The 25301-nt window shown below is 45.1% G+C and overlaps 1 protein-coding gene across 1 annotated transcript in view; it reads left to right on the forward strand.

Moving 5' to 3' along the window:
* Positions 1-25087, forward strand: part of ERBB4 (erb-b2 receptor tyrosine kinase 4) — a 381166-nt gene extending 356079 nt beyond the window's left edge. Inside the window, exons 25-29 of the mRNA XM_067298612.1 lie at positions 1126-1223; positions 3836-4006; positions 22104-22151; positions 22450-22747; positions 24651-25087. Of these exons, the coding sequence (XP_067154713.1) occupies positions 1126-1223; positions 3836-4006; positions 22104-22151; positions 22450-22747; positions 24651-25087 (1052 nt within the window). The remainder of the gene's footprint in view (positions 1-1125; positions 1224-3835; positions 4007-22103; positions 22152-22449; positions 22748-24650) is intronic.
* The last annotated feature ends 214 nt before the right edge of the window (positions 25088-25301 follow it).

Genomic DNA, 25301 nt, shown 5'->3' on the forward strand with positions numbered 1-25301 from the left:
TAGATCTGTCAAGTAGAGAGGAAGGGCACTTGGATTATCATGGACCTTGTAACACGTAAGTGCAAGTAGATATGGAATTTGTCTGAACAGTGCGCAGGGTTCATGTTGATCGAGTGCAAAAATGTTCAAGCTGGTGGCAGTTCTAGTGGGTATGAGGCAATCCACAGGGAACAAAAGCTAGTGCTAGCAGGTTGGGTTTTCAGGAAGAAGGAAAGTCATGGCTAGATATACACATTTAGTCCTGTAACATTTGTGTGAAGTTCTTTATAAGTTCTAGTGGCTTTGTTTCTTCTGCGTTGGCCACTTCTTCAGTTAAACAGAGTGAAGGAGATAAGGCCTGCTTTGTTTAGCCTCCCTGGCAAAGGAGAACGTGTTTTGGAGAAGCGGCTGATAGAATCTTCCATTAGAAGAGGCTGACACTGAGATAAACTAGTTGCTGGTGGTGAGCGCCTGCACTACTTGCTTTTTTTGCAGAAAACGTTAAAAGGGATTGAGAACTGTTGTTCCTAATGAACATTTCTTGGAGAATGAATAACCGAAGAAGCATCCTGGCATAATTAAAATAGTACCTAATGCTTTGTTAGTGATGCAGGCACATTAATGCAGAGTTACCTGAAAGCTGGGATGGCAGGTCACTGATCTGGCAGATCTGTTGAACAACGCTTTATAATCTGAGCTGCAGTGGACTAGTAGATTAGTTAAAAACTGTATTTATTAGTAACTTAGTAATGATGAGATCAGGGATTCATTATATTAGAGGTTGGACAGATCTATAATAAAAGACAGTCAGAGTTGATATCTGAACGAGCAAGCAAGACACAGAAAAGTTACAAGGCGTTGTTACTGTCACCGTGTTAGGGATGGGGAACAGGAGCTCAGAGCAAATTAAGAAGAAACTCATGCAGTGTGCAACATCCAGTCTCCTTTGACCAAGACCAGATGTTTTCCATTTTAGATGCACCACAGATTCCTTCCCCATTTTTCTGGGCTCTTTATTCCATCTTTTCTCTAGGCCAGAACTATCAAGGACATCTTTTCACTTCAAACTTGTGCATTTTTACAAATTGCATGCTTCATCTCCTTGACAATTAACTATTTTCTTTCTTGTCTTTGATCTGTCCCCAGGTTGGATGATTGATGCTGACAGTCGGCCTAAATTCAAGGAGCTGGCTGCTGAATTTTCTAGAATGGCTCGCGACCCTCAAAGATACCTGGTTATTCAGGTAAACAACTCTGCAACATTGGTGAAAAAACTCAATTCTGTCTGTCAAAGCCCACTATTGAGAGGGCTGCCTTTGATCCTCCTAAGTTCGAGAGTACCTTGACAAAATACAGCAAGCACAGTGACTATAGTACTGTGCAATAATGAAGTAGAATGGCCAGTGTAATTATTTGAAAAATTAAAAAGCACCTGAAATTCACCTCTTCAGCCTGTATTTATGAGCACATACACATGGTCTGGCTTTGCAACTGCTGAATGTTTTTATCCCCTACTGAAATTAGGGACGAGGTCTGTCCATCAGTGGACCTGCTTTAGACCAAGGACTTGCTTGGTTCTATCATTGCTTGGGCTAATCAAAGGGGAGTATCCTGAAGAGACTCCTCCCTCTGCTCTCAAAGCCATAAGAAAGGTTTTTGCATAGTCGAAACATAGAAGCTTCTCAGAAGACAGGGAGTCAAGTGACCTTGGTGCCTCCCTAATGCTGGAGAGGAACTTCCCCCTGTATTCTCCTTATACACTGTGTAGGTTCTGCACAGCCTGCAGTGCTTCACAGTCTCTGCGATCGACCCACAGCATCACTGTGGCACCCTGGAAATGCTAGTATAGCAGTAACTATTGCCTGCCTCCAGCTAAAGCTGTATACAGCCTGAGCACAGGCATCCGTGGAGATTTTTTTTCTTTAGCTCCTACATTCTGCAATAGCCTGGAGTTGTTTATGTGGGTACAGAGAGTTTTGCTGTTAATATTTTTTTTAGTGATAACCACCACCGAAAAAGCTAAGAGTTTAAAGTTAGAGTTTCAGGGATGCCCCTTTTGGCATCCTTTCTCAAAATGTAGCTTCTGTCAGATTCTCCCCCATCTGAAAAGCAGAAATCAGGAGAATTTTCTCACTTAGCCCCCTCCATTCCCCCAAAAAGTTTTCGTTCAAAGAATGTGATACCGTAATGCTTGATTGCTTTGGGAAAAACAAGCCATACTTCTAAGCTCTGGAGCTGTAACTGAGAGTCAAGCTACAAAAAATGAATCCATCCATTTGGTAAGGTCCTTAGATGGTCCCAGTATGTGAGCACTGCAAATGGAAATGAAAGAAAACTAAAATAAGTAAGGTGATGTTGAAACACCAGAGGCCAAAGCATGGTATTAGTTTGATCTGGATACTGATACTGTTATGCTACATCTGCCACACATTATGGAGTACAGTGCAGAGATATGTCCAGCTGGTCCTTAGCTTCGCTCTGACAGAAGACTTCCTAGCTGAAGAGCCTCCAGAAGTACAGTTGCTGCTGCTTTCGTGTGTCCTGGCTGCTTATGGTACTAGTACTACTGTCACCGTATGGTGTTTCACTTCAGTGAGTGGATGTGCTAGCCCACACACGGTGTATTGCGCAATGTGAAAATACACGGCTGTCCTACAGCTTAAGGAGAAGTAAAGTATATTTGAGAAGTAAAATACTAGTCAAGAAGAATCATGCTGAATGTAGAATTTCTCTTGCAGTATTCCCTACTGAGCTGAAATGTAAGGTCAGCTGATAAAAGTGATTCCAGACAAATCAGTCTGGTTAACTTATTTCATTAGGACATCTTTCCCCATTCCAAATACGTCTTTCTCTTCCCTCCCTTTCCCTCCCCTCCCCTTTCCTGTTACATAGTCTGGTGAGTATTTCATCCTGGGAGACTTCTTCTCCAGTGATCCTTGTTGTCAATATAGGCCACACGCTTCTCTAAGAGAAACCAGGCCAACTCCGTTGCACTGACGTCTCTGCTGCTGTTTCCCCCGTTCCCCCCAAATACAATGAAGAATGACAAACTTGTTGCCGAGCTTGTAAACTGGCCTGTGCGCATGCTATATGTATATATATGTGTGTGTGTGTGTGTGTATATATGTGTGTATATATTTGGCACATGGCATAATAATTCTTGAGGAGTGGGATGCTGTTCTTTCTCCATACAGTTAAGTATAGCATCATTTCTACATGCTGTTAGGTGTTTGAGGCATTGGCTGCCTTTTCTGACATTTTCTGGCACTGGGCAAAGCGCAGCCCTGACTTGCACTGCCACCTTGTAGGTGCTTTTTAAATAAAAATATTAATCCTTGTTGTTGTTTATTGTTATCTGGTTTGATTTTTATCGCTTTCAGCGCTGTTACATTCTGCAGAGCCTTCCATATGGATGAGAGGGAAATTTAGCCCCTGAGTCCCTAAAAACACAAATGAAAATAAAGCAAATTCCCAGACCCAGCAGCTTCCATGTTGTTTTCCCCCTATGTGAGCCTAAATAGCTGAGATATTTCACAAAATACATCAGGCCGTGACAGAGCTGGGGTCAGAAACTGAGCTTGTGTGGGAAAAAGGGAGAAGAAAGAATAAAAGCTCAATCACAAGAATGCCAAAATATGACTTTGCTTGATTTATGCAGTTATTCCCTTTCTGTCATTGTATTCTTAGTAAAAAAAAAAATCAAAACAAATGATGTGGATGTGGTGCCTTAGAACAATCAAAGCAGCATGTAAGGTCCCTGCAGCCTGCCTGCCAGGACACGAGGAAGGCTGAAGCTCCCAGCTGGGAAATTAATCCATCTTTTCACTGTTTTCCTCTCTCCACATAACCTGCTTAGGGAGACGATCGTATGAAGCTCCCAAGCCCAAATGACAGCAAGTTCTTCCAAAACCTTCTTGATGAAGAAGACCTGGAAGATATGATGGATGCTGAAGAGTATCTTGTTCCTCAAGCCTTCAACATCCCTCCTCAAATCTACACTTCCAGGACAAGAATCGATTCCAACAGGGTAAGAGCAAGTTCTGACAGAAAAAAATGGTTATTATAAAAGCACAGGTAGCAATTTAAGTACACTAATCAAACACAGGCCCAAGCTGCCTTGGAAAGTACAAGCTCCCATTGTAAGGAGAGCGACGATGGAGATGTCACTGGGTTCCCTGTTTGTTGTGCTTCAGTGAATTATAAATTCATGGCTCAGCCTTGAGCGAGCAAAGGCTTGACTTGTGCTGCCTCTCCTGAACGCACAGCTGAGGCTTGTCAAGTCAGGCAGTGTTGTTTCTCCGTCATGCACAATCATGGCCGGCGAGTACATTGCTCTGATTCTCCTGTCCCTGCAATCCAGTTATCTGGACAGGATTGGCACTGATGCAACTGAGGGCAGCTGGAATATATAGATAATGCCGCTTTTGTGCCTCGAGCCAGATTTCAGACCCAGCCCCTTTACCCACTTACGTGCGATGCTTTCATGGCCTTCCTTTACAAGCATGTGTTTTGGTTGAGCACATCACAGTTCTTAGCATGTTTATCTTTGCACCATCCCTGTCAGGGAAGGAAATGCCCTTCATTTTACAGGGGCAACTGAGGCACAGACAGGATTTATGTGGAATTCAGCTCATATAACCCTAACCAGCCAAAAGATAGGGATATAATCTAAGCTCTTCATCTGGACTTCATTTCATGTCTTTGGAGAAAGGTGGCTGCACCAGTGAGTGATTATCGCTACCTGCCTCGGACATTTAGAGTGGGATAAGTCACCTTCTGGAGGTGCCTTTTTCTGTCTGACTGTTGACAGCTCCAGCAGCAGGCTCGGATCTGGTGCATGAGGTCTGCTGAAATGGATCCTGTCCTAAACGTGTCACCCTCGGTGCTGCAGGAGCCCTGCAGCAGACAGCTCAGCTTGCCTCAATCCCTTTGCATCCCCGAGCTGCCTGCCTGGAGCCCCGACCTCAGCCCCTTGCTGTGCATGGCTTTGTCCTCCTGGCAGTTTAGATGTTGGGGTTTTTTTTTCCTCCATACATGCCTTTTAGCAGACGGTCATGATTAAATACTAAGCGCAGTCTCATTCAGATTTTGGTATTTATTCCTATTGGTTCAGAAATCTTTTGGACATTTCTTGTTAATCTAGATAGTTCCAAATTCACACCCTGGCCTGAACTGAGTACACCATGAGTGGCAGGGACAAGGTGAGTAAAGGAGCAAAGAGAGTTGAAGCCAGGTGAATATTTATGCTCTGACCTTACTCTGCATGAAATTCTTTCACCATTCCTGAGTAAAGTGATGCACTAATTTTAAATGATATGCAATCAATCCATAGGGAAATTACTACTGTTTTTAAAGGCAAGGAGACAAACACAAAAATTAGTTTGAAATATGTCACTGAAACTCTGTTCTGCTTACACTGATCTTCTCACCATCACCGGGCTGTCTAGAAAATGAAACAAAATAGCTTTCTTGGGGCCACAGGAAATCTTGAAAAAACCTGTGTAGATTTGAACTGGCAGACCTGTAGTTTTGTTCTTAAAATAGACCCTTTGCATTTTTTTAAAGAGGCTAGTGACTTTTAGGAAAAAAAAAAAACACTTTTTGAGACGACCCCATACAAAACACCAATTCTTTAATTCCCTAAAATCTTCAGTTCATGTGAACAGTTTTGTTTCTCTGGGGTTTTTTTCTTAAGTTTAGCAGTTGAGCTGAAATACCGCTCATTCTCCCAGCTCTTCCGCAGTGCCTTTTTCCATAGCTCATAAAATGATCCAGATAACAAAAGTGGCCTGGAACTTGTATCCATGAGTGCCTCTGACTTTGAGCCCCCTTTCTTCAGGGAAGACAGCCACAGTGAAGGGAGGAGTCCCGTGCAAGTGAATCATGACAGTATCAAAAGTCTTTGACACTGGGATTCCAGTGGGATTAGAATAGTCTTTGGAAAAGGCTGGGTTGTGGTCCCACTGGCTGAGCAGGATTCATTATAGCTTTTTTTCTGCATCACTGGAAGACAGTGTGATGGAGAATAAGGATGTAGCATTTCCCCTATCCTTTCCAGTGCTCTGTATTCCCCAGCCTTCAAGGGAAGAATAATGCATTATTTAGCAATAAGCAATAAGCTTCCTCTTTATAGCCACAAGAGTTAATTTTTGGTGTTGATGCTGGTCTGAAATAAGTTAATTTTACTCCTAGCTGTCTCTGGAGATGTTCTGTTTTCTTTGCTGCCAGCTTCTGAGAAGAGAAGGAGGCAACAACAGTTACCTTTGAAGCTGCTCACATTCACACTGATGTAAATCAGTGTAACTTAGTTTTACACAGCGGAGTTCTGCCATTTACACCAACACAGGATTGAGAGAGCAGAGTCAGACCCTTAAGGTTTTCTAGATTCATCTCACACCCGTATTTATGACGGAAACACTAGGGCAAATTTAAAGGAGAAGGGTTCAATAGGAAAACATACCTGCCTTTTCAACAGCAGGGAAGTCAGCTGGAGCTCAGGGTATTAATTCCAACAAAAATTCTAGAGTAGATATGCTGAAAGAGTTATTTAAAATGTGCTGTTTGGGCAGCCAACACAGTCACTGGGATATTCATGGAAAGCAAACATAGAAGTTTTTTATTATTAGCATGTAAAAATTCAAGTAACTTTCTCACAGTCTTTGCCCAACTTTAAACCCCAGTGTCACAGCTGCTTGTACACAGACAGTCCCCTTGAAGTCAGCAGAGCTGCAGCAAGGGAGCCCGGGCCTTTATTTTTGCTCCACAGAGAGGCTCCATCGCATTCTTGATGTGATGTCTCCTCACCGCAGCGCACGATTTCCGTCTTGGTGTGAGACTGTGATCTCGCACCACCGAAGTCAGTGGGAGCTTTGCAGTTCAATTTAATGACAGTAGCAACTCTGTATCCTTCTTTCAGTAACTCCCTACTGATGGGAATTTTCCTCTGGCATCATGTAGCAATCAAGCACTTAAACAAATCTGGTATTACTCTTTGCCAAAAGTTTTCAGACTCTGTGCCAAGTCTTCTGACCTAGGTAACCTCAGAGAGGGCAGCTGGGAGCTTGCACCCACTTGTAAGCCCCGTATTTTTGGACCCCTTCCGTCTTTGTGGTGCTTTTCTTTATTGCAGGAGGGGTCATTTTTAAGGACAAAAGAGGAGATAGGTAAAGAGGTTGCTGATGAACATCTAGCTGACTTATAATGGCAGCTCCAGGAATCATTGGAGACTGACTTCTGTCTCGTGATAGGATTATTACCTTTCGTAACTTTGAGGCTTGTCCAGTGTCTCAGATTAGCTTAAGTCTGTTGTTTTTCTAAAACAGTCAGGTTCTTGGTGCATTAACTACTCTTCCGGTGAAGATTCATGTTGATTTGAAACAAAATACACAGTATCTCCTTTAAGGCAATATTGCATCTACCGTATGTAGTTGAGTGCAGAGGGATGTCAGCTACAGGTATCCCACATCACTGAAATGCCATCAGAGCTCTGTGTGCAGGTTATCTGTTTCTGTCTTTTTGTGTGTTTCCTTTGGATAGCTTGTGATTTATGCTTGTTTGGTGTAGTGAATATTAATATTGCACAAGCTCATTATGGTGCTGCTGCTACCATAAATGCCAAATGAATTGATACAACTTAGGCAGTTTGTGTTCACTGTTCCCAGCAAATAAAATTTTATGGGGAGATTGCCAGGCAATTTGGTCAAGTACAAAGCACAGATGAGAACTACATGATCTTCATGTCTTTTTCAGAGACCAGAAGCTTGAAAGACACTGTATTTCCCATCTTAGTTATTCTGATTGTAGTTTCAGTAAAGAAAGAGGCAGATACGTAATGGCATGCTGTTGTACTCCTTCTCTGGGTGTGCTGCACTGGCAGTTTTATGTGAGCGTTGCAGCTATTTGGATACGAATTAATAGCACAGAACTGCAGCCCGCAGGAAGAAGACTGGGAGGTGGAAAACCTGCCGGGAGGTTTCCAGCTCCCCCCCCCAGACAGTGTCACATCCTTCTTCCTCCAGGGATTACTGAGATTTGCTGAAGGTGCAAGGCTCAGGCACAGCTTCAGCAGTCCCGTCGCACCCACACTGGCTTCGCACTAGCCTGTCTTTGGGACCGGCACTGCCAGGAGCTGAAGCCTGGGCATGCTCTGGCCCTTCGCAGGGCCCTCTCTTATGAAGTCCATCCTGAGACTGATGCAGCTGAACTCCTCAGTTGCAATTTCAGCTCTTCAGCCTCTTCCAGCTTTTGTATTCTGTTGTCTAGAAATATTCTAGAAATATGGAGTTTCAGAAGCTCTGTGCTTCCAAGAGATAAGCTGAATCCTCAGCAGTGTTTGCATAAGCGCAGGACTTCAGCTAGTGCTCCAGTGTCCTACAGTCACAGCCATTAGATGATTCCTTCAGGTATTTGTAACGAGTACGGTCCTGTGTGCGCAGAGATAATACTAGTACAGAAAGCGTTCTGTATACCCCATGATACTTTGGGCTCTAAATCCTTGGCTAATTCCCACTGAAAACTGTCTATGCTGTTTATTACTCACTGATGCTGTCCCTGTAACTTTATTCTGTACACTATATATTATTGAAACACCTGCGAACCCTGCAATTAAATACCAAGGTAGGTTTTTAGGAAAGGGATCTAATGCATATGTCCAGGGAGATTGTGCTGATTAGCTAACGCAGGATCTGGTACCCCAAAAGCCAGTTTTTAGTTGCCTGAGTGGGTTCTGGTATGCCATTGGGACTGCTCTGGCGGAAGTAGGCCTGGAAATATTTCATGGCTGAATATCTGTATATGTCTGTATGTAAGACCATCATTCCAGAGAGAAGCTGGGCAAGAACTTATCTCTATGATTAATTTGTTTTGATTTCTAAATTTAGAAAATAGGCATTTTAAAATTACAAAATTGCAAAGGAGAAGGTTGTAAGTGGTTTTTAGATCCATTTCAGATGGATGTGGCAGCTTTCCTTACAAAGCTCATCGCGGATAGTGGGGACTGTTTACCCCATGAGATTGCTACCAGAATTAAGTGACTTAATTAGCCTCTTAGGCAATAAAGATGAATTTCTTAGGCACCTGTAGCGCTCCAGCAGTAGAAGATCAGATCCGAGGTCTAATACGGCCTCTCTTGCAAATGGAAATATAGGAGCCTGGGAGGGCGGGGAGCAGCAAGCACCGCTGTGCTCAGTCAGAGCTGGAGGGAGGCAGTTTGGAGGGGCGCTCCCCCGGGGCCGGCCCGCACAGCGGCGCTGCGATGCAGGTATTGCCATTGCTGATGGGGAAAACCGGCAGCGGTTATAGCTTCCTTCCCTCTTGACAAGGGGAGTCACGATGTGTCCAGGCCTTTAGTAGCAATCAGTGCCTTCCGTTACGCTCCTGGTCCCCACTTCTTTCTCTGTAAGTAGAGGAAGTTAGTCGTTGCTGCCAAAGCTCTTGGAGCTGGCTCTTTCTGCAGGCCACGTGGGGCTGACAGCGGTCAAACCTTACTTCATCCCAAAGATAAGTTGTGGGAAGAGATACCAAGGCTAGATGGGGCTGTTGCAAGCGTTTTATCTACTCTTCTGGCATGACATAGGCCAGAGACTCCAGTCTCTTAATTTCTCTATCAAGTGCAGAAATTCTGTTTGAGCTGGAGGGTTTTTTTTGGAAAAACTGTCTTGCTTGTATTGTTTGGGATGCAGAACGCATCGCAGCTCAGGAAAGTCTCGCTGGGCAGTTATGCTGACACTGAGGTAGGGTTTGGATCCTGTTACTGTCCACCACGCACCCTTTTTGTGCTAGATGAAGGAGCTGCCAGTTATCGGAAATCTTTCACCCTCAGGGAGCTAAGCAGGATAGTACCATTTGTACTTGCTCGTTGTTAAAGCAGAACAGTGTTGATGTCTCTTCCTTATTTGGGTCGATCTTGGGTGGTGTTTGCCACCTCTCTGCTTCTGCAATATCTTTCCAAAACTAATATGACCAAAACTTGCCTTAAATTTGATGCTTATTACTGCAGTCTGTAAGTCAGTTTTTTTAACTTGCTGTCCCATTTCATTAATTCTTCCTTCTTATAATCAAGAGGTGATCAAAAACTATCTGAAAACCTTAGTAGTCATTCTTTTGCCTTTCTGCCGGTCCCTGTTGCTTTCTTATGCAAGTGTTGCAGTGAAGCCTCCCATGCCAGAACAGATGAAGTTGTAAGTTAATTAGACATTGTATCAAAGGGTTTGATAACATTTCAGAAGATTATGCTGACAGCGTCTCCCCATTAGCTCTCTTGCTTCTTCAAAAACTGCTTGGCTAGTTAGGAATACTCAAACTTTTTATGAATCTGTTCTGTATGCCTTTCATTAAATGATAACATTTTGTGGATTTTCCTAGTTGAGTCCTATTTAACAGAGTGGCAGATACTGCAACTGCTACAGTCAAACCTCAGGGTAATTCTGGAAGTTCCCCCGAGCTCCCTTTCAGGATTTTAAACTCTCTTTTTCTGCTTCCCTGTGTTTTAGTGACGTATTGGGGTGGGAGTCTCCTGTTCGTTGTGCTCTGCGTTTCGCAATAGGAAGTTTTGAGTAGCTGGTAGTGCTTGGTCGGTGTGTAGCCAGCAGTCCCAGATGTTCTACCTGCTGTAACGTGTTTCTTCCGGGAAATACTCCGTAAGGTGTGTCTGCTCTTAGGCTTTGTGGGAAAAGCAGATAGCACAAAGCCGCTTTTTGTCCATGAAAAGCAGGAAGAGATCCCAGACTGGTGCTAGCCAGGCTAATTTCATTGCTCAGGGTGAACAAAGTAGAAATAAACACACAAAAAATACACTGTAAAATACATTAGATGGAAAACTTCTTCAGTTTTAATAATTTACATGAAAAAGGAAAGCTTCTCACAAAATATATATATTTAGAATATGGGTATTGAAATACCTTTTTCAAATATGCTAAGTTTGCCAGAGGAAAAAGGAAGAAAATTCATTTGTAGGACTCAAACAGAATATGTGATACTCAACTCTTGACAGAGTAGTCTTTGAAAGTGCTTTATGGCAATTAGTCTCTTGCTTTGTAACTGGGCCGGCTGAAATCAGTGGTGTTTCTCGAGGACTAAGCCCTTCTCAGCCTGAATAAGATTATCAGGACCAACTTGCTAAATTGCCTCATGCTTTTGCTGGTGAAGTGCCTTAAAACAAGAATTTTTTAATGTGTTAGCTGTTTTCCATCACATTCAGGCTCATGAATCCAGGCATATAGATTTAATGAGACTTTCTGAAAGTTTTTTTATGGCATTTTGGTTTGAACATATCCTTTCTACAAATTTAAGGTATGTTTAAAAACAAATCAGCAGGTCACAGGACTCCCAGGTAAGACCTACTCCCAGTTAACTCCCCCAGCAAAGGAAGAGGGATCGGTGGAAGAGACTGTAGCTGTATATTGCATCGAACCTTGACGTATGACGTGTAAATTTATCGAGCTTTAGTATAAACTGGTTTAAAATCAAGCAGCATCTGTTTAATCCATGAATAGCTGCTGGCTGTGTTAACAGTCAAGAGAGCTCACAGCTGATCCACTTTCTTTTCTCTCCTGAAAAGAAAAAAGTCAATAGATGTAAAGAAAGTAAGTAATAAATATTTCCACGCTGCACTGATGAGGCATTCTTGGAAAAAAGCAAGCTAAACAACTCTGCATAATTCAGTAGATGGAAGAAATGGACTAAGAGTCAGGAAATAATTTTGAGAGCTGGGGGAAGTTTTTCCTTGAGCGACTGGCTGTAAACCAGAAACTGCTCGCGGAAAATGTCAATTTCTGTGGAATCGTTTTTCGTGATTTGATTAAAATAATAAGCCCCCCTGAAAACGCGAGGGATAGTGATTCAGGAGGGCGCGTGGCGGTGCCCCGAGGCTTTGCGGCGGTGGGGCTGCCGGCCGGCGCCTAGCGCGCCCGGTGCCGGGGCCTCGGCAGCATCCCGGGCCACGCGCGCGCGCTCTAAACATACGCTTGGCGGGGGCGAAAGCCAGCGCAGCCTCAGCCACCTTTTGTTAGCCGCCGTAAAGTCTGCCCTTGCTGAATGCTGTGCTTGGGGGGCGGGGGTGTTGGGCAGGGGAAAAAAAGGTTATCGGAGCTATAAAAAGACTCTCCAAAGATGTGGTGGGGAGAAGTGGGAGGGAGCACAGCTGAAGTTTAGATTTAGAATGTTAAAAAATGATTATTTTATCCAAATCAGTTGGATGGTTATTTCTTTTAGAGTATTATTGCCTCCAGAACCTCAGCCCTGCTCTAAATCAACTCAGCATTTCATCAAGAAGCCTATTCTTTGCTAGAAGAGACCAAGAGTGCACAATTATGGGTTTCTTTTCCCCCTTGCATAATAAAATTGGGAGATTATCATCAAGTTTCTATTCAGATTTTGGGAAGGCTTTTTTATTTTATTTTTAAAACCCATCTTTGTCTGTAAGAGCTCCCTGTTCAGGCCAGCGTGCTGTAATGATTACTGCTGTAAAGTCTTCAGTGGAGATGTGCTCTATTTCATTCTCAATGAGGGCTGATGGCATTTTGAGAGGCTCAGAATATCCTTTGATTACTGTATAAAACAGAGCGGGGAAGATGGCGATGTGGTGCGCGGCGTCGGCGGGGGCTGCTGCTCCGAGTGCTGCTCATCAGCTTGCTTTTGTGCCTTCTCTTTTTTTTGGTCTGCCGTGTCGCAATCACAAATCATGACCGTGCTGTGGTTTCAGTCCCCTTCCCCGTCCTTTTCAAAGGTCCCTCTCTGGGGGGTTCAGAGCTCGAGGTTTGTATGGAAAAGGAGCTGCTGGCGCTCCTGTGGCTTGGGCAGGTGCCGCAGAGCGCGAGCAGGAGCAGCACCTTGACCCTTCGCCACCCCAGGGAATTGCTGGAATAGCTGCGAAACTGCATGTCATCTCTGCTGACCTGGGGAGGAATCGGCCGAGTGTCGGAAGGTGCCGTTTACTGTAAAACGTCTTGGGCTGTGTATTAAAAATGGAGTGACAGAAAACTAGTCACGGGTGACAGGAAGGATATGGGAGTCAAAGCGATGGAAGGAGAAGGACAGACGCATGCAAGCTGCCTCTCTTGCGGCTCTCCTGCCTGTTTGATGCTCTCTTTGCATTAATATAAAATAAAGAGGGAAAAGAAATTCTTGCATCTTTGTTCCTCTGTCATGCTCTTATCAAATTCGATATTGTGCCAGTTGAAGCCTGTTTGCCATCCTTTCTGAAGGGTGGAAGGACAAAGGTTTCCCAGGTCTGGAGGACAGGGGAGTCTCCAGGGAGGATTTTTAAGCCAGTACAGCAGGAGGTGGCTTTTATTCCTGGCGCAGCTATAGGAGAGGGGGCTGCCGCAGAGCACTTCACCTGCGTTTCCTCATCAGTGTGCCTGAAAACGGACTTATGTGGCCCCAGCATGCAGCTCTTAACAGGTTATTTTCATCAGTCTTGTAATCTTTGATTCTCCTACTTGGTAAGGTTTTAGATAGAAAATGTGGATCAGAGTCTAGGCTTTTCCGGTAACAACACAGGAAATATTCTGTGCAGTATTTAGGTATCTCATTTCCTATACTGCTCTATCAAGAATCTTAGGCCTGATTCTCCCATGATGTATGCCATTTACTGTTCACAGTCCATCCTATATTAGGACTAGGAGAATATATTCATATTTGAGCATTCCACTGCATATGTAGGACTGTCTCTGCTCTAAAAAAAGGCAGACAGGTGTTAGGAGGGAAGATTGTGCAAGAGAAGGTATAGGAGATTCACCCGAAATTATGATGTAAGTCAGTACTGAACTGGACCCAGGTCGCTGGTGATGTGTCTATACTGATTTTGAACAAGTTCAGGAATGGCTTAAACCCACCGTACTGCCAGGACATGAGCTGGCGCATCCATATGATACTGGCAACCTTTATGAACTGAGTTAGTGCTCCGGCTGCCTGAAAATATTTCCTTTATTTTCTGACAGGCAATGGGCTGAAAAAGCTTATATACAGAGAAGACTTGTTCCGTGTTTCTTTTATTTTGTTTTTCTCACTGATGTAAATTGGATGGGCTGTATCTTGGTTTTGCAAGAAGCAGTCATCAGAGACTGGAGCAAGTGCTTCGGCTAACACAGATGGGTGCTTACAGTCTTTTCTACACTCGAGGTGCCTCAACATTCAAGTTAAAATGTTTACACATTTTCTGAAGAAGGGTAATGCTGCAAAAAGGACTGGGAGTTCATAATTTCTAATCGAGATTCATTGATCCCCAAAGGAACTTTACTGCCATTGAGCTGAGGACATTGTAAATTGCTGCAAAGCTACTGTCCGCAACCTGTGTATATTATTCCTGCCTTTTATTTTTGTTGTTGAATAACAGGCTCTCCTTCCCTCTTGCTGGAGAAATTTATGTCCTGTCTTGCTACGTTAACTCAGGTGGGCCATATTTCTGTTTGTGTGCCTGAAATAGCCGATGTGAGAGCTATACACACACACGCCAAACCCGTCTCAGAGGATGTGCATCCCCAGGGTGTTGTGGTCGCTTCTCTTGGGGCTGCAGTGACACAAGGGGTCAGCAGTGACCCATTCCTAGTGCCCAGCTGTGTCACTCGGCAGTGGCACTAATGGGAATTTTTCTTCATAGTCCTACTGGAAGTGCCCAGGGACAGTGGAGCTTTCTTAAGTAGGGTCAGGAGCCCCGATCGGAGGGAAGAGAGAGCGTGAGGAAGCCTGGGCTGTGAAGGTTTTGTGCCCCACCAGTGCCATGAAGAACTGACAGCTTCCCAGCCCAGGGCTCCGTGGTCACTGCCGTTTCGCTGGTTCTGCAGTGGGGGGCACGTTAAAGAGGGGGTCGATGAATGAAGCAACTCTGACAGCAGTTTTCCCAGTACTGCTTGTTTCAAGCACATCTGCAGATTACATCGCTTTTAGATGTTGCAGAAGCTACTCTGGTTTGCCTATTGCTCCACACTTGGGAAGCAGGACAGTACTTTTTGTGAACAAGTTTCACTTCCCTGAAATCAGATGAACAAGGAGATAAATCAGAGAGCTCACATAGTCTCATGGATGTTCTCTAGAGCAGGAGACAGGTGTGATAAAAAAGCTGATCAGAGAGTCATCTGCTCCTGTGTAAGTCAATAGACCTAATTTTACATGTGCCCTGAGACTTGCTTAAAGCTAACCTGTTTTAACAACCTCAGTTCAAGCACTCTCAGGGGCCCCAGAGCTCGCCCACTGGGATGCTGTGCCTGCTGCTTGGCACCTGGCTGTCCTGCATAGGGTATCAGTCCTGCCACTTCTTGGTGTGGCTCCAGCACCACGAATGGAAACTTTTCTCCTAAGGGAGGTTCCCTGACGTGCCCCTGCCGGAGCTCAGTGGGTAACGTGGGCGCTGGTGGAGCAGCTCGGGCTCGGCACCGTGGAGGTGCACAGTTGAGCATCACGGTGGATTTGTCGAGCCAAGCTGCAAGCGGGTGCCTGCTCGGTCAGATATCACAGACCTGGAATCAAATTTGGGGAGTCAAAAGTAGCCGGACATTCTGTCAGCCACAGGGACTGCTGTGCTTTAACTGTACAGGCCTGGGGACAATCTAATCCTTTCTTTTTACATATGGACCTCCTCTGAGCAGGGGCTTAGACCAGGTAGCTCCAGAGGTCTGCAAAGCCCTCTGGCTGTCACTATCCAAACAGCATTTCCTTTCTATGTAGCATTGCACGGTGATTTTCTGGTGGACATTTTCGTTTCTTTCCCCTGATTTTCGTCTCGGACGTGTTTGCTCTGCGGAGCAAGGCAGAGCAAGCTGTTAGCTGTGCGGTCAGGAGGAAGCAGGAGCGCTCCTGCGCAGAGGTGGCTCTTCTCCTGGGGGGCTGTTTCCAGTCTGACTTTCAGTTCAGGTCAGTTGTAAATACCAGGCGGCTCCCTTGACGTGTAGCTGGCGTTTGCTCCGGGCTGCTGGGCCGGCTCCGCGCTGTGCGCTCTGCCCACGGCACCCCCGAGCGTCCCGAGCATATTATTCGGCTCCGCTCGCATAAATCAACCGAACGGCTGAAGCCTTGCGCTCGCAGCGAGAGCTGTTTGCCCTGGTGTGCTGGGAGGCAGCAATTTGGAGGCTCGAGCCTCGGCGCTGACTTGGTGTCCAGTCAGGTCAGCAGCTCCGGGGGGCAGGAGGGAGGAAGGTGAGGGGTTCCTGGGGCGAGCAGCCCACCACGGAAGCGGTGCAAAGCCGCGCGGCAGAGCTCGCTCGGAACAGGGAATGGCTGGGTTGCCTCGAGCCTGCGCCAGGGACCGTACGCGTGGGGAGCATCGCTGCGCGAAGGGGGAGGATTTCAGGATTTCACGCCTGCTTTGTGGACTGGGGTTTTTTTGCAAATGAGAGCAGATAGTGGAGAGAAAGGGAATTTGTTTTTTGTGTGAATAGGTGCAGCAACGAGAGCTGGTGCAAATGTGTGTGTGTACGGTGAGGCTGGCAGAGCCTTGCCTTTAGCAAAGAAAAACCTCTCACCTGTGAACTTAGAGGTGCTTAAAAACAGGAGACGGTAATAATGACGCAACCGTATCAAATGCGTGCGCAGGTCTGGGTGGGCGACAGAGGACACGGGCTCCCCAGCAGGCAGGGCGCCGCTGGGAGGCCGTGCCAGCGAGCGAGGCACGGGCTGCGGGATCACGTTGGCGAACAAAGCTGTCGCCTGTCTGGGGACAAGCGCCCGAGTCCCGCGGCAGCAGCCTGCAAAGCTTCCTCCCCCTGCGAGGCCAGGGGTGCAGCTTCGAAGGCGGCTGTGGCCCCGTAGGGATGGGACAAGCTCTAGCACAGGCCGGGGAGGAACGCTGCGCCGGATGCCATATCCCGGACGGGACGCCAGGCTTGACTAGTAAGAGACACGGCGGAGGCGTATTCACACGGCTGCATAAATATGAGCAGCAGGGCCCAGCATGGCTTTGATTTCATTACAGCTTAACATGCAGCCAGAAAAGTATTATGTCCCTGCTATAAAAAAAGGAGATATTTGCCTTTGGGAGACTTTAGAGGCAAGGAATTGGAAAATGAAATTAATGAATAGAAAGCAATAACACAAGCCAATATTCACAAAGGTGTTATTTACCTCTCTTTTATCAAGGCTCATTTTACACAAACGTTAGCAGTTATAATAGCCGATATGTCACTGGTATTTAATACCAAAGTCCCTTTAAAAAGGCTTTAGGGGACATTTGCTTGTTTTTTATCTTTTCTCCCTGATGTCATGTTTGTGCCTAAAATTCAATCATGTAGTATAAAGAATGAAATCTTAGGCATTTCTGGTGTACGACTGCTCATGGGCAGGTAAAAATGCTAGGTTCCTTCTGGATGGTGCTTAGAGTTTAAATGTAGATGGATGCGTGCAGTGTAAAGCTAACGGATGTAACGTATATTGCAGTTTCAAAGAGAGCGATTATTGATTCTTCCCCCCTTTTGTTTTTTAGTATGCAAGTTGAGACTTTTAAAAGAGGCTTTGAGCAACCAGCCTCGGAGGACCCTGTCCATCTCAACAGGCTGGGAGATCTTGTTCATTCAGGTGATGAGAAATCCCAAAACCTGGCTCTTCTCAGGAAAGGAACATGTTACAGAAGTAAAACGACTTTTGTCATCAGCTCCTTTTTTCAAGACAGCCAGTATTTAAAATGCAAAAAAACAACAGGACCAAAAAAGTTAAGCAGCAAACTAACTTGGATCACGCACACAAATCAAGCTATTTAAGTTTTACTTGTCAAGATCCAAATGTATTTTCTGCCCACAGTGTGATTTATTTACTGACCAGTAAAAGTTGGCTGAGGCTTGCAGTACAAAAACTTATCTTGGAATTCTACAAAATGATGACATCACGTTGCAATTAGCAGGCAATTTAAAGGCGTTTCAACAATTATATCACATTTTCAGCCCCACTGGTTGGCACCGCAGCTGTTTTCTTTGCCTCCTTTTTTGGAACAGAGGCCACAGAGTATTAACTCCTAAGGAAAAAAAGTAGAGGATTAAAAAAGTGTGCAGACACAAGTGCTTTGGAGAAGAGGCGAGCTGCAAGGGTCTGTGTTAAGCACGTTACAAGGCAGCTATGTTTAGGACGGAGCTAAAGGGGAGGCATGAAGAAAATACCATTGCTGTGATCTTAGATGGCAGGTCACTGGCTGGGGAGGGTCTTCTCAGCAAAAATAGCAATAAATGCAGGAATGTTAGTCCATTCTCTCCTGATAACTTGGGACAGGGCTATTCTAAGAGGGCCTGTTATTATGTTGTTACAGTTGCTTAGTATGTATTTAAATGTTGGAATTACAGCCAAGAATATCTAAAGATAGGATGGTGGGTTTAGTTTTTTGTGAGGAGGGTGGAGCAAAGTATGTCCATGGATAGATAATATGGCTATCTGAGAACAGTATTTTTTTCTTAAGGTGCTAATCCTCTAAAACATTTACCAAGGGAGGTACCTAGCCCTGTATAGTGAAGTCAAGCCCAGTGGCAAACAACTTGCTTTTTCTAAGTTATCTATAATCACTCTGGGCTCTGAACTAAAAGTAGTTCCAGACAGCCCTTCTCTTATTAATCTAGGAGCCACAAGCTGAAATTCATGGGACTGCCTCTGTGAGAATAAAAAGATGTAAATTAAAGGTGAGTAATATTCCATGGTGTAGTACTGAATAGAAGAGGAGTGATTATATTCAGTTGTTTAATATCTGTGGAAAGTGGATACATACTTCTCATTTGGGCAGCAGCATTTAGTTGTAACCTGCATTTAGTTGTAACTCATTAGTAACTCTGTATTGCTTTTCACTCTTTTGACTCTTGTGCAATCTGGAGGCCCGTAGCCACCTTTAAAGCCAAAAAAGCAAAATCCTTCTTTCTAGCCTCCCAGCCAGCAGGAAGGAAGGATGAAAGCCAGGGAACCTTTACAAGGAGCTGGAGGATTCCCCATCCTGCTTTGGATTCCTCACTGTTAAAAGTGATGATGCTCTTTAGTCACCAGTTTGTATTTCTTCTCTGGATCTTGTTTGTAATCATCAGTTTGCCTAAACCCTCATCACTCTCCATGGACCATAGCTTACCTGTCTTCAGTCTCTTTCCTTCTCCATCTTTATGGAGAATTCATATTCAAATATGAATTCAAATAAGTAGGAGTTTGGAGGGCAAGGAGAAGGCAGAGCAAAAGTCTCCTGCAGTGGAGTCTTCCATAGCCTCTAGCATCTGACAGTCTTGGAGTTACCTAGTTATCTAACACGTTCTCAGTTGTAACCTGTCCTTGCCCATGTTTCGTAACAAGTTGCAGTAAATCTTTGGTGCAGAGAAAGGAGAGAGGGATCAGAGATGCCTGGCCTCTGCGATCAGAGCGTCTCCAGTTTCCACTGTGTGCCCTGTTTAGAGGGATCCCCCACTCCCCAAAGGAGCCTCTTGCAGAAGACTGCCAAGTTAGGGGCTTGCTGCACAGTCTTTATCCAGATGTGTATGGCTGACCTTGGCGTCTGTTCCCTTTAAGAAAAGTACTAATCTCTGATAAAGTGTCTTCTGCTCCCTTTTCTGTTATGGTCTTTTCTCTCCTTGGTGTGATGATCTCAGCCAGGCAACCGCTGACTTTGTTCTTCCTTCCCCTTTTGGGCATTCTTCTTGGCTGTTCTTCCTGCGTGGAGATGAGTGCACATGGCTTTAATACATGGTGGCATTAGGGTAGCAACGAAAGTCACCCCGTTCCTAGAGGAGTCGGCCACCACTGTCCGTGTCCCTGAAGAGCGGCGCTGCAGCCCTGATACTGTCCTCCAGACGCCTCTTCCATACAGACGCTGCACTCTGTCTTAGGGACCGGTGCGACGGGAGGCCTCGCCTGGCCCTGGGAGGCCGAAGAAGCACGGCAGCTTCCCAGCTTTCTCCCAGTTTTTGTAGTAAGGCTCACCCAGCCAGAGGATAGCAAAGGAGACCACACGCAAATGGGGCAGCCCTGACAAGTTTCCGTGCTGATCCGACCAGATCCTCTGCCGTCTCCTGCTGCACAGCCCTAGCTCTGCCCTAGCTCTGCAGCTGGCATCAGCCTCCTCCTCCTTCTCCTCTCCTCGGACATTGGCAGGGGTACACTGAGGCCACAGGAGAGACACTCTCCTCCGTTTCATTCCAGCACCCAGTTTCCCCAGAGAAAAACAGCTACAGAACAAGTCCTGCTCAGGCCTTGCTGGTAGGGGTGCAGACAGACAATTCAGCTGACCAAGCTTTTCCCTGCAGTTTTGCGCTTTGCAACCTGAAGTCTTTTTTAGAAGGTCATAACTTAGCTAAATATGGATGAACTTTCATGGGGATGGGGAAACGTATATCTGTAACAATGGTTCATCCACCAAATTTACACCTCGGAAACAGAAGGTGTTAGATTTGAGTAACAAAATGGCTGCAGGGATATTTCTAATATGAGCAAATCAGCATATTTTTGATCACCAGAGGGGTGTTCAGCCAGGCAGCCAAAATCCATTTAAAATAAATTTGTACCTTTTTTTTAAGGTTTTTGCCTGAAGCAGATATCTAGCTTAAACCATTTCAACCGAAAACTGCTCATGCTTGATAAAACTCCGTGCAAGTGGATATGCAAGTTTTTATGAAGAAAGATATTAGACAGTCACCATCATCTCCAACTTCCTGATCTTTTGGCAAGAAGTTTATAAAGGAAAGCTTGGCTGTAGTACATCCTGTCCTTACTGTGGGAGGATGTGTGTCTTTTTTCTTTGAAGTTTGATATGTTGCTCAGTGTGGATGTGTTTCTGAAATGGATTTTTGATGAGTAAGATATCTTCTTAAGTGGAGCTTTCTCAGGGTGGTTGGATTTCTTTCCTGAGGCACTGGGTTTTCTCTTCTAATTTGTCTCAAGCTTAGACTTTTTTTATCCTGACTTCTTCTCTTCCCCAACTAGGAGATAAGGGGAAAACAATGAAATTCTTGAAATAAAATGGGAAACAAAGTAAACATGAAGAACTGATTCTTAAATTCAAAAAAATGACATTTTGTTTCATTTTGATTTTCCTCTAAAAATCATTGATTCCACCACTAAGGATGTGTTTATTTTGACCAGCAGTAACAGGTATAAATGCAGCTGCTGTGCTGGTGACATTACAGCAGTTCAAGGTCCGCAGGGCACTGTAAGATGGATCCAGAAACCAATATGAAAGTGAAGATCTCTGCCTGGGTCCTTTGATGTACAGCCTCTAGACTTTGTGGTAAAATCCCCTAGCATGTGATGCAGAGGTAGTGTTAGAAGAGTGATAGCTGTTGAGAGCAGGGTCATGGCACGTTGGTCTCTAGGATATCCAGGAGGTGCTGTGCTATTTGGGTTTACCAAAGCTTAGGGATCACCTCCCCTATGGTACCCAAGCTAGCTGTAACCAATCTAATGATGATCCTGCGCTCTCCTGCCCTCTGCTTCCCCCTCTTCCTCTTTTTATCCTCCGTCTCTGGGAAAGGAAGCCTCCGCTGGGAGCGAGGAGCTTTCTGCACCTCTCCTGCCCTGCAGTCTCTCTGAGTGTGAGCGCACTCTCTGTCCTTTCCGTAAAGTCTGCCTTTCCAAAAATTAGACACAAGACTTCTGCAGGATACAGAGCTGTCAGTGGATGTTACACGGCACTTGCCCTTACCCAACAAGGGCAAACCTGTAGCCTTCTCTAAGGCAAGTGATGCAGACAGCTCGTTGGTGAGACTTGTGCCATGATTGAGTTCTTTGAATTTGTATCCTCGTCTGGAAACCTGACTGTAGTGCATGTTTCTCCCCATTAGCTCAAACAGCTCATGTGACTTATTTCATTCATGTGACCTCTTACTATGTATCCATCACTCCATTTTTCTTTCCTATTAGAGTGAAATTGGACACAGCCCTCCTCCTGCCTACACCCCTATGTCAGGAGTAAGTATTTCACATTCAACCTTCATCCTTAGGATTTCTGCCTTCCTACTTTACATACGTACTGTTTCCAACCCTGTTTTCCTACGTATATGGCCCAAAAGCCAACAGTGAACAAAATGTGTATGTAAGCAATCAAATAGTCAGGGACCTGTAAAGTCAGCCTGGATTCATCTGCAAGCTCTATGGACCCACACCCAAAATGACTGCCAACTTTTCTTGAAAAAGCATTTAGGTAACAGGTGTGGATGAGTCTGTCCATTTTTCCTTCCTATTTATAGGTTATGATGTCGAAATTTCCTCGCACCTGCTTGCTGACAAGCAAAATGGTAGGTTGAGTCACTGAGCTGAGGTACCTATAAGAACACAGTTTGCCAACCTAAAACATGCTGCTGAATGGACTTGCAAAGAGTTTGGATGACCATGTGATTGTTGCTGCAGGACCCCCTAAAAATAGGCCCACCAGGAATAAACAGAGATCAGAGGTGACGATGGGGATAGAGATATGGGTAATGCAGCCCTGAGCAAATGTGGCAGGAGAGCCACAGAAGCCGCAAACACGACTTGCTGTTGAATCTCCCGTCCTTTTGTAGCCCCCCTTCTCATGGTGTCCTTTCTTTCCCCCAGAACCAGTTTGTGTACAGAGATGGCGGCTATGCTGCGGAGCAGGGAGTGTCTCTGCCGTACAGAGCCCCTGGCTGTGTCATACCAGAAGCCCCCGTTGCCCAGGGGGCCACAGCAGAGCTCTTTGATGACGCTTGCTGTAATGGCACGCTGCGAAAACAAGTGGCAACCCTGGCACAAGAGGACAGCAGCACCCAGAGGTACAGTGCGGATCCCACGGTGTTCATACCTGAGCGGGTCGTCCGGGGAGAGCTGGATGAGGACGGGTACATGACGCCGATGCGAGACAAACCTAAAACAGGTAAAAATTTGTCTTTTCAGAGACGGTCCTCCTCTAGTCTGACTGCATTCTCTTTTTCCAGCTCAGCAGCTTTTCACCAAAAATGGCTTTATTAACTAACTCAGCAAGAGTGAAACATTCTGACTTGTTTGATATTTCTTTGCAATGGCATTCATTTTTCTTCACTTAATTTTCTTGTTTAAAAAGTCCAAACGTCCCCAAATGTCAAGTTTTGTTTTTTTCCCCTTTAAATTTTGTTTCTGGGAAGGAACAAGAGAGAGGAGTCAGAAAACAAAAACCCAGCTTATGCAAACACAAATATTTGGTAATTCTCAAGAAAAGGATCCTGCTTTGGCCAACCCTAGTCTTCACTTTATTTTGTTTATTGATCATCTTTTTTTTTTTTCATGGTATTGTGCTCAGTAAATGTCATGTTGAACATGTCACAGAACCAATACACAAAGGTGGCATTTTATACCCACGAGAAGTCTAGGACTGAAAGCACAAGATGTGCTTCAGAGAGAGCATCACCGCAAGGTGGAGTTTCCCTAGATATGTGCCAGCTTAGGGTGCTACATTTCCCAGTTTCCTTCATTCCTTTTTTTTCTTTTTAAATAGCGACAGCAGTCATTCTGATGTAAGGGGATGTGTCATTAGTAATTTGCTTTCAAACCTTTGCTATAGCTTTAAAGAAAACGAATTAATGTAAATGTAAATGCCACATTGGTCTCACTATGCTCTTGTGCATGTGCCTGTTCCACCTTTCAGATTCAGCAAAGAACTTGAGCGCTATTTTAATTTTAAACTAGTGCCAAATTTCTCTCTATTCAGCAGATTTCTTAAGCAAATGGTTAGTTTTAGCTGTGGGTCCAAAAGATTCTCACTAAGCCTGACCTGAACATTTGCATTTAGTGTTTTTGGCCCCTTTCTGGAGAAAACCAGAGCTGAAGGTTATGTTTTGCAATGCGACAGTGTTTTACAGGGAGCAAGACGGGACAGGATGCCCAGCAAGTCCATTGCCCCATGTCTCAGTAGCCTGTGTGTGACCACTGGAGGGACCTTAGTGAAGTGTGCCCTAGGACGTGCCAGTCCTGGACAGCCAGTTTCTTTATGCTTCTTCCCCCCACCGATGGCTCTCTTTTTTCCTTTCCACACAACCTCCATGTGCCTTAAAACCTCTCTACAATTCAGCTACAATTTTTTGTGGTATTAATCCACAGAAAGTCATTTAAGACAATTGTAACCTGCTCCAGCTCCTGGTTTGGTGCTAACTTAAGACTCTCTTGTACCCTTCCCAGGGCTCATTTGAATCATTTTTTCATAATGCTTCAAGGCTCTTTGTCCTTCAGGGGTGGAAGGTTTTTAATCAGGCAAATTGTTCTATTAGAAATGAAGCTGTCTTAGAAGTTAGCCCTTGGGGATGTTTTTTGTGCAGAGAGGCTTAACCAAGATTTCTGTAGAGCTTTCTGGGTGGAAAGACTGCGGAGCAGGGGGTTTGACTGATATGTCCAAGGTTGCACAGAGAGTCAGCAGCAGAGATAGAAGTAGCTCTGCATGTTCAGCTCTCTAGATCATACTCTGAGAGAAGAGCCAGGATCAGGCAAGCCACTGGGCTGTGGCTTAGCGAGAGCTGCAGTTTAGTTTTCAGCTTTGTGTACATTTTTGATGACTCGCATCATCTCTTGGAGTCCTAGCTCTTCAGTTTAACCTTCATTGTTTGCTTAGGTTGTAAATTCTTCACTTTTACCAAGTGTGTGTTCAATAGAGTTGGCACCTAACTTCGTCTGGGAGAACAGCTGAGGTGGAAGGAGGGACAAGTCAGTGTGCTGCTTCTGGTATAGCCTGAGAATAACAGAAAAATGACACTTGCTGCGTGGATGGGCTACTCTCCCTGCTTGCTGATTTATTTCTTATCTTTTCTTAGATTACCTGAACCCAGTGGAAGAGAACCCATTTGTCTCCCGACGAAAGAATGGAGATCTCCAAGCTGTGGACAACCCAGAGTACCACAACGCTCCAAACGGGCAGCCCAAAGCAGAGGATGAGTACGTGAACGAGCCATTGTACCTCAACACTTTTGCAAACACCCTGGAAAGCACCGAGTACCTGAAGAACAATTTGCCGGAGAAAGCCAAGAAGGCCTTTGACAACCCTGATTACTGGAATCACAGCCTGCCCCCACGAAGCACCCTCCAGCATCCGGACTACCTGCAAGAGTACAGCACAAAATACTTTTACAAACAGAATGGACGGATCCGGCCTATTGTGGCAGAGAATCCCGAATACCTCTCCGAGTTCTCCCTGAAGCCTGGCACTGTGCTGCCCCCGCCACCCTACAGACACCGAAATACGGTGGTGTAGTAACCACAGTCTTACAGAAGCAGAAAGGCAACCCCTTCTAGCTGCCTCACTCTTTCTCTCTCTCCCCCTCCCTTTCTTTCTCCCATGAGCTTCCTCTTCTTGCCCGTTCACTCATTTTTGATATTTCCAAGTAAAAGGACGTCTTGGAGTCATTTGCAGATTGGGTTGGGAACCTGGAAGGAAGGAAGGAAGGAAAGAGACTGAAAGAAGAGTA

The sequence above is a fragment of the Apteryx mantelli genome, chromosome 6 (assembly GCF_036417845.1).
Source record: "Apteryx mantelli isolate bAptMan1 chromosome 6, bAptMan1.hap1, whole genome shotgun sequence".
NCBI lineage: Eukaryota > Metazoa > Chordata > Aves > Apterygiformes > Apterygidae > Apteryx > Apteryx mantelli.